This window comes from Cydia amplana, chromosome 4 (genome assembly GCF_948474715.1).
Source record: "Cydia amplana chromosome 4, ilCydAmpl1.1, whole genome shotgun sequence".
Classification (NCBI taxonomy): Eukaryota; Metazoa; Arthropoda; class Insecta; order Lepidoptera; family Tortricidae; genus Cydia; species Cydia amplana.
The window spans coordinates 10,349,806-10,359,913 of NC_086072.1; the positions used below are offsets into that span (position 1 = coordinate 10,349,806).

Here is a 10,108-nt window from a genome sequence, read left to right on the forward strand (position 1 = left end):
CTGTTACTAACAGTGTTTACAGCTACACAACTTAATTAGTCTGACATTTATAGATACAGTTCAATACAGCAAGGCAAGCGTTCCTATTTCTAAAATAAACCATAGTCTATAATAAAGAAGACAGAAAGAAATACTAGAAATTCAGACACTCTTGGATCCATATATAGAAAAATATACAAAACCTTTAACTTATTTTAAACATTTTAATGTACCAAAAGATCTGAATCAAAGTCACATGCTCAGAAAAACTTGAATTCGTTTTATTTAAGTAATTCCATCAGCCCATAAATCTACTTAGGTACATTAAAATAATATTATTACTTTTAACTGGGTTACACTTTACAAAATATAGGTACATACAAAAATCGAATACATAGGTAGTAATCTGACATATCAAAAATTAAGAAAAATTGTGCAAAAAAACTCCAATGTATGTCAGAAAGGAATATTTTAAATCAGGAAGCTGGGATATCCCTTGTCAGGAGTTTGATGTTTTTAACTAAAATCTGAACAGCTCAAACTTAAGTAATACTGGCTTTTATTTGACATAAAAAAACCCATGACACTTTTAACAACTCACTTCTTACCATAACGATATTTAACACATCATCTCGATAAGAAAACCGACGGCGTTTGAAATCTCATAAAAGTAATCATCTCCCATACCACTCGGACATCGCTTTGCAAATAATTACATTACGGGATTTGAACTGTCATGTGTTGATAATTTCGATGCGAACTTCAAATTGCGGAACTTCCCGGTAGTCAGCGATAACGATATAATCGGTACGCGTGAATATTGTTTATGAATTGTTATTTAGTGAAGGCGGCGAAGACCGCCCACATGATCTCGCAGGCCTCGGGGCGCATGGCCTCGGCCTCGAAGTCCAGGTCGAGGAGCGTGCGCACGCGGCGCGTGGCCAGCTCATAGTCCTCGTCGGACAGCGGCGCGAACGCGTTCTCCAGCACGTCGGCCGAGTGCGCCAGCATCAGCAGCGCCAGCGACCGCTTGTCGGCGTGCGCCACGTCCGTCACAGAGCGCCGCAGCGCCGCTTCTTGCACCTGAAGTATAAATAACAACATTTGAAAATACTTCATTTAAAAGCAATATTCATAAATTAAATCTTTAAAACTGCATAGAATTGCAAAACAAACAACGCATGGGAAGAATTATGCGCGATATAAACTACTTTTAAAAACTAATAAATGTTAATGTGGACAAAATAACAAACTCTAATTGGATTACTTGGAAAAAAAAACTTAATTTACGCTCAGGGATGCATCCATGAAATTAACGGAATTCAAAAAAATACGGTGTATTTATTGTTGTCATGCCAACTTTACACTGTTTTTTATGGAAACGGAATACAAAGTAGACTTGCAAATCGAATTGTTTATTAGACACGTTAGTCACGTTACACAACATAAATGTAATATGTAAGAAAATGTGGCTTCATTTTGTAGTTACAGCTGTCGTAAAAGCTGCATTGGTAACATCATGATATTCAGTTCTTTTACCAATATATAAAAATATTTAATTCACGTCTTATTCTTTTAAGACATGATCACATAGTTAGTGGTCTAACATTGAAGTAAACTGCGAGTCACCGTGAAATATTTTGAACATTATAACAATAGAACTGTTATGAAACTTAACCAAAATATGCCAAAACAATGCACATAGGTGTGACAGCGGCACTAAATATTCGCTATCCTGTTTTACGCGCACATTGTTTCGTCGGTTATCAAAACAAGAATAAGCAAACAATAGAGTTGCTATTTGCAATGAAAACTAGCTAGTTTATGAGCATAGCCAGAACTAATGAATTTTGATTGCATTACTTAATTAGCAACAACCATTTATAATTACTCATAATAACAGGTACTTGATAAGATACATCATGGTCTTAGCCACCTAAAATAAAACTATTCAGTCAGTTTTCTACAAGAGATATAAAAAGCTGCATAGCTAAGCATGGTGGATACCCAACAAATGGGGTGGTTTATTTTTATAGCAGTGTTTTTCAATCTGTGGTCCCTAATGAACCCTTTGACCGCCAACGACGTTAACAGACACGCGCGGCTACAGCCCAATATCAACCTTCGTGCATTCCGACAAGGTTCACGATGACGCGCGGCTCGCGATAGGCGTGGCGTTCAAAGCCTTCAAAGGGTTAAGCCACTACAGGGCGGTCGCAGAAGCTAGCAAAGCCTACGTAAAAAATAAGTATAACAAAACACGCCAAAAACAGCAGAAGGCAGGGAACTTATTTTTTTTCAATCGTGGCATAGAGAAATAAAGACAAGAGTGCTCACTCCATACATCAGTTCAGACTATTAATTTCAGCATTAGCATCGAGTAGCGGAACTATCAGTACTGCTGCTTGATAATAGATGTAGCAACGACCGGAAAGTCTTATCTCAACAGCATAAGACTTTCCGGTCGGTGCTACCATCTATTGTCAAGTAGCAGTACTGATAGTTCCGCTGCTCGATGCTAGATGCTAATAGTCTTTTTGTTACTAAAACTGATGTATGGAGTGAGCACTCTATGTATTTTTTTCTCTATGATCGTGGTGATGTTGTAATTAAGTAAATAAGGTAAATTTTCTCATCACAAGGAAGTTTAATCACGAGAAAGATTGAAAAAAAAACTGACTTAGGCCTTAACCTTTTGGTGCTTCACGGCCATCATATGACGTCGATAACTCGATATACTACAGTCTTATATGATTGGTGTAAAATATATCCATAAAAGCCCGGGTTCGGAAGGGTTAACCCTGGCTTTTATGGGTTAACCCTGGTGTAATGTTAATGTATAGTTTTTACTTTGGAATTGCTTAACATCAAGAAAAGATGCACTGCTTGAAAATCAACATTATTGTAAAAGCCAATTGATTACCTACCTTTTTAACTAAACGGCATTTCACTACATTGTCCGTAAGGGGATGTGTGGTCATATCAAAGAGCAAAAAGTTTTGTTTCTCAGTCGTCAGGACACCTTTTTCTACTAAATTCTTAGCCAACCTTTCACGGACGTTTTTTAATTGATATTTGAGTTTCATAGGATTCCATGTTTCACCTGGAAAATAAGAAAAAACAAATACAGATATTTCCATGAGCTGAATATTACGTGATAGGTTATAGGTACTCGCAGGCTTGGTTTCCGCAACTCAACATCATAAAATTGCACCTATTTTGCGTGGTGGATTGTCAGCACTAGTCTTGCCAGGCCAACTCTATAAGTACTATTTATTTATTTATATATAATATAGATTTTTTTTCCAAGCCTCCAAGCCTATCTGAGTATCCCACTGCTGGGCCTATTATTAAAGGTTATTAAATTTCATTGTAAAGCAAACCAGGGATGTAATGGATGTGGTTTTATCGGAACCGAAAGCGGAAACAGATGTTTTCAATTTAGTTTATCGGAATCGGAAACGGAATCGGAACCGGAACCAGAATCGAACCTGAGTGATAGATAGGTGGACGAGATGTTATAATCCGTGGTTTTCACCAAAAAAAAAGTGCGATTTACGGAAAATGATCCTTCCTTCTTCCTTCTTCCTCGCGTTGTCCCGGCATTTTGGCCACGGCTCATGGGAGCCTGGGGTCCGCTTGGCAACTAATCCCAGGAATTGGCGTAGGCACTAGTTTTTACGAAAGCGACTGCCATCTGACCTTCCAACCCAGAGGGTAAACTAGGCCCGTATTGGGATTAGTCCGGTTTCCTCACGATGTTTTCCTTCACCGAAAAGCGACTGGTAAATATCAAATGATATTTCGTACATAAGTTCCGAAAAACTCATTGGTACGAGCCGGGGTTTGAACCCGCGACCTCCGGATTGCAAGTCGCACGCTCTTACCGCTAGGCCACCAGCGCTTTTTTTGATTTACGGAAAATGATGATGATGGAATTTCCTTTTGCACAGTTACTCCTTTTGACTCACAGATTGATTTAGGAAGGGTAGCCAACCGAATTTTTGATGCAAAATTGACTTAAGGGGGAAAAGGAAATTCCATCATCATCATTAGCCGTATAATTAAGTGAATACCACGGACTATTAAGGGTAGGTCTATTAAAAACAAAATTCCAAATCGAACTTTGAAACTGATTTTGATATCATTGTTCGTTTTTTTACTTACTAACATTCACCACACACTGTCAGTAGTAGTAGCAGTAGGTACACATTACACAACACAACACATACGAATAGGTAGTTTTAATTTCAATAACACGAATAATACAAACAACAAATTAGTGCAGCATGTGGCAAGCGGGCGATGAGAGAATGACTGGTATAAACCTGTTTGTTTTTGATGTACGCCACTCATGTCCCGCTGCCGCACTAAGCATTGACATCCGATATAGTTCCGTTTCAAAAGCAAACAACCGAAGTGTGATACTAACCACTAAGATATTCTATCCAACTTTGTACAGATTCTGGTGGATCAGTTTCTTTCATGTGTTTCAAAGCTTCATCCAATAGGACATCTCCTGTAGGTGTATCTGAAAACATTATAGTAATAATTTCCCTGAAACTTATATGCCATATGTAATAAATCCATAACCAAGTAAACTTATAAGTATACATTGAGAAGCACTATGTCCCTTAATAATATCTGGATTTGAAAGTGTTGATGTTATCACCAGAGCCCGGAATTCTCATAGCATTTTTGAGCTGTCATAGGGACTTCTCTTTTATCAACATCCGATTATACATATGTATATTGATAAATACAGAATACAATATGCAAGCCTTCAACCAGTCTGTAGCTTTAACCATAATAAGATCATAACAACTACCTCAGTTAAATGTTTGCCCTATAAGATCTTTTTCCCTTTAGGTACTAATAAAAGTTCCATTGGACTAATTGTAGTAATCAAACTATAGTGTTAGTATCTGGGATTCAATAACAATAAACATTTGTTTGTTTCATTTTATACATATGATCACCTACTAATTTACTTCTCTTAGTAAGATTACACAACAATACCATACAGCATTACAATACTACACATCCAATTAAATTCAGTTAGAAGTTATGTTAAAGACATCGCAAACCATTGATAGGGGCTTCAACTAAATCTTAATAAAAAGAGAGAGGCAATTCAAATTAAGTAGGTACCTGATTTTACAATGACTTTCCTAGACAGCAGTCCCTTTCTCCTCATACCAGCTTTTTCCAACTCTACTCGACCTCTTAAGCCCAGTTCGATCAGAATACATCCTCTCAAGCCGCTCGATATGCAGTCATTCCAAAATGATGTGTAACCCTGGAACATTCGTCATTAATAAACACAATGAAAGGAGGCGACCGAAACCTCTGCACACTTAATTCTGCTATCGCAAAATATAATTACCTCTTTATCCTTTAATCCTAAAAGTAATACTTCTTCCATTAATGTCAATCTTGTTTCTTTTGAATCTCCGTCATCATAGCTTTTATCATTTTTCTTATCATCGATGTCGTGGTTTTCCTTCAAATTACCATCTGAATTATTGTCTTTTGCAACGTGTTTACGTTGTACCAAACCCTCAGTTCTATTCATTTTACATTAAAACAAAAACGGGACACTAAATATTATTAAGAACGCAGCACTTGTAAATATAAAATGAATTCCTATTTCCAGCGAATTGTTGACGTTTGCTTTGCAACACGAATGTCGTGAACGTCGGGAAAATATGGCCGACGTTTGCGTTTCGTTTTTAACATTCGATTACCAATATAAGCAGCAACATTCCAAACATCGATTCATATAATTATTCTTATACCATATTTTGCATATATATAATCATTATTATGCAATAATCAAGTAATTAAAATTATGAATAAACTTAAACTTCTCTTTCATCCAATTTCATTTAAACTCAATACTAAGGACAAAGACTTTGTGATAACACGCTGGATCGACAGATGGCAGTAGCTTCGCATTGTTGTAGGAAATGTATAGGAAATGCTATTTTCACCTCAGCAGCTCGAACAAGGGTACTTTGCTACTTAAAAACAGTGAGCAAAATCGCATTTTGCTCACTGAGTGAGACAAAATGAGCAAAATGCGATTTTGCTCACTCAGTGAGCAAAATACGATTTTGCTCACTGTTTTTAAGTAGCAAAGTACCCTTGTTCGAGCTGCTAAAGTGAAAATTTAATTGTTGGTATATCTTAAGAAAACATAAGTGATGAAGAAGGAATACATTTTTCGGGTTCACTAATATGTTCTCACTGCTGAGGTGAAAAATGTTGTGTACTACACGAGATCAAAGTTATTTACATCTCGTGCGCTTTTGAGTCCCTTACTACGCTCAAGATTCTAAATTAGATTCACTCGCTACGCTCGTGAATCTATTATAGAATCTTTCGCTTGCACGGGACTCAAAATAAGCACTCGAAGAAATATCAAACTTTGATCTCTTGTTGTACAAATAACTATTAATGCTACGAGTGATTATTTTAAGTCTCGCCCGAAGAATCTTGAGCGTAGCGTGGGACTTAGGCACGAAGTGAAAAAAGAACGTCGGTGTCCTGTGGCACATAAAACTTATCACCTCAGCAGTAAAAACATAACATAATATACCTAGGCAAGGAAAAACATTATACCCATTCACCCAAACATCCATTCACCTAAACACCCATACCCATTCACCCAAACACCCATTCACCTAAACACTCATTCACCCAAACACTCGTTCACCCAAACACCCAATCCCTAAACAGTAAACACCCATTCAACCAAACATCGTCCTTAATCACTCAGTGAGCAAAATCAAGTTTTGCTCACGTTTAAACACCAAAGCACCATTTTTCGAGCTGCTGAGATGAAAATATTTTGCTTCAATACTTAACACATTCACCGTTGAGCTACCGTCGTAACGCTATGTCGTAGTAGATATGAGCGCCGCGCCGGCGCGCCGCCGCCGCCGACAAAATTTTCGCGCCGCCGCCGCCGACGCTGCGCTATCGGCGTGGCATCGGCGTGACCTTGGTAGTTACTACTACTTTCGGAATCAGATAATATATTTTTAATCGAGTTTAGATCATTAACGGCGCCACTTCGAATAGTTTATAGGCATTCAAAAGGTATTTTAGGCCCATATAATTCAAAAATATCGAAGGCAAATGCAAACGTATCTGTCTAGTAACTGCGCTACTAGTCTTGGGGAAACGAAATTATTTAATATCAATTTTAACATCAATATGCTTGTAATAAACATACTGATTTCCTTTTATTTTTATTGTGGGACGTTCCACATTACAATTTATAGATTGTATATATACACTAGATATATGTCAATCACAATGAAAAAATTAACTGTGATCAACTCTGGCTAACGTGAGCTCGAACCCACATCTTTGGATTACCGATCCAATGCATAACTAATTTTGCCAGCCAACCATCCGTCATTTACCGCGAATTTAACCATTGCAAGCATGGTTAAACGTCTTTAAAAGGTATAAAATGGGGTTAATTTTGAGATTATAAGCGTTTCCACGTCCAAATGTCTGGCCGTTGGCTTCGCACGGAAGGGCGTCGGAATCGGGTCTCAATTAAACTTGGCCACTGATCAAATTTCAAGCTTTGCTCTCTCGCAGCTCAATCTTTGGCCTTGCATCGCTCGCATGGAATTAAGCCGCTATCTGCAAGTTTTTGGCCCTGTTTGGAGCTCAACTTTAGGCCTGATTTAAAACGCTTGAGCATTGGCCCTTATCCAATCTTAGCTCCATTGCAGCTCGTCCTTTGGCGTCGCACGAATGCGCCCGCAGGAAAGCTCCAGATCGTTAACACTATGGCTTCAGTCTTTATCGGCCTGCGCCCTCGCTCTGCTCTCTTGCAGCTCGGCCTCGCACAGAAGCGCGCCGCAATCGGCGCTCCAGGCGTTCGGCCGTCAGCCAAGCTTACACTTGGCGTTCGATTCTTAGCTGTATGCTTACCTGCAGCTCATCCTCTGGCCTCGCATTGGGAGGCGTCGAAATCAAGTCTTCGGTGTTACATGGAGCTCGGCGTTGGGCCTCACTTTTTGACATAAATCGGTTTTGTTGAATCGATATTGGTTAATGACGGAGCTCGATTTTCTTTGGACTGTCGACAAAACGTTTCCCTAATACAGTCAATCCGCAATTTTTAACTTAGCACAAAAGATAAGGGCCTCGCTAAGATCTTCCGGCCAGAGCCTCGCCAAGATTAAGTCCGCCTCTGATACCGTGCGATACCGCTTATCCACAGTTTATACGATATCAATATTTTTCGTACCATTATTCAATAAATTACCCTTGAAAATAAAAAATGCATTTATTTCATAACTTTCTTACAGCAAAAACATGTTAATTCGGTAAAATTTTGGTTTTAATTCTTTTTTCATTAATCGAAGGTACTTCAAGGCCACGCCGCCGATTCGCCGCCGCCGCCGACCAATTTTGACCGGCGCGCCGCCGCCGGCTAAATGCCTATCGGCGCTCATATCTATGTCGTAGCCGGTATTGCCGATAACATGGTTTTCCCGGTATGTAGCGAAAATGCTTCGTAGAGGCAAAACGACATATCGTGTCGTAGTCGTGATTAGCGCTGAATGGGTTAGCACTCGTTAATTGAAAGTACCCTCTAGGTACACAGTCATGTCAATATGTCAGTCATGTTTTTTAAAATAACAATGCGTTTTACTTTCCTCATGTTCGAACTGAAAAGTAGAGTGTTTAACTCGGGTGAAAGGCATCATTTCAGCCTCGGACTATTGGCGCTCTCACTGCGTTCGAGCACCAAACTACCTCGGCAGAAGTAGGTAGGTGCCTTTCGCCCCTTGGTTAACAATCTACTGTACATCAGTCAAATCTTACAAGAAAATCTCCTAAAAAAACAATGCGTAATGTAGTTCTGTATTGTTTTGTATGTTGTTTGGAGTCCTTGAAGGAATGTGAAACTATGTTTTGCTAGCAAAAAAAAGTTGAGCTCCCTTCGTAATTTTTTCGGACTTTTTTCAGTTTTTGCACTTTTATTACAAAATCTATGGGTTTTTGGTCGAAACTCGCTATGTAATGTTGAAAGAACATTAAATTTGGAACAATTTAAGCCGATTTACAGCGCCGTATGACAAATTGTTCATGAGATATGGATCTTTAAAAAAAAGGGTATTTTTTTCCTTAGAATGAAATTTTTAGTTTTTCCTATATTTCAGGACAAAATATCAGCACAACCGCTCATGGTATGAGATATATTGCGATGAATAAAGTTGTAGCAAATTAAATTACCTTTCATTTAAGTGCAAGAAAGGGTCAGTAAGTTCTACAGTTCTCTAGTTATCGTAAAAAAATGAAATTGCTATAATGAGGAAGGTGTCAAAATCCGTACAAAAGGCAGTAGGTACCATCGTCGAGTCGAGAGTGCCATCTACGATTAGCTTTTACCGGCCTTCTCCGATAGCAGCAGAGCAGAGCGATGTTAGAGAACGACCATTTTTAAAATGCACTCCCCTCTTTTTATTTATTCAGTAATGAAACCAAGATACAAACTGTACTTTGGCTTGTTTTTCGGCTCCACTTTTTGGTCGTAGCCATTGATTGTAGTCTACGATACCGATTCTTATTTAAGAATTAGTTCCGGTTTTGATCTTGTTTTGATACGACCTTGACGATAGTTCACGGTGATTGGCGTGGTGTTGGCGAAACGCACTGGAATCATCTGTCGCTTCTTGGTGCTCTTGAGTGTACTGTGAGTCGTGTTATACAAGATCCCGATAATATCCTAACCAGAACTAATTCAGAACTAATTCTTACTTACCTACACTAGTCACTAAATAGGATACCTATAAATCAAACAGTTAACTAATAAAATTCATTGACATACCTATGTGTGTTGATTTTGATATGTGTGTTAAATCAAATTAAATTATAAAATAAAACGATTAAAAAGAGTTAGGTATATCGCATTAATCGAACTAGGTAGGTACTTAAATCATGAAATTAGAAAATAAAAACTTACTAGGTAGGTACTTAATAAGAAAGGGTAATGATTTGATGCGGCGCGGGTGGAAAAACCCCGTACAAGGAAAATTTTAAAGTTACTAAAACTGTTTTAGGTACTACAGTTAAAACATGGCCGTACTGAGCATAA

At 38.4% G+C, this 10,108-nt stretch overlaps 1 protein-coding gene across 1 annotated transcript; it reads right to left on the minus strand.

Moving 5' to 3' along the window:
• Positions 1-238: 238 nt before the first annotated feature.
• On the minus strand, positions 239-5,679 carry LOC134663236 (Golgi phosphoprotein 3 homolog sauron). The gene is made up of 5 exons (XM_063519632.1): positions 5,366-5,679; positions 5,131-5,278; positions 4,412-4,510; positions 2,907-3,082; positions 239-1,062 (listed from the first exon to the last, which is right to left on the minus strand). The coding sequence occupies exons 1-5, from the start codon at positions 5,552-5,554 to the stop codon at positions 814-816; spliced, it is 861 nt and encodes a 286-aa protein (XP_063375702.1). The 5' UTR covers positions 5,555-5,679; the 3' UTR covers positions 239-813.
• Between the last annotated feature and the right edge of the window lie 4,429 nt (positions 5,680-10,108).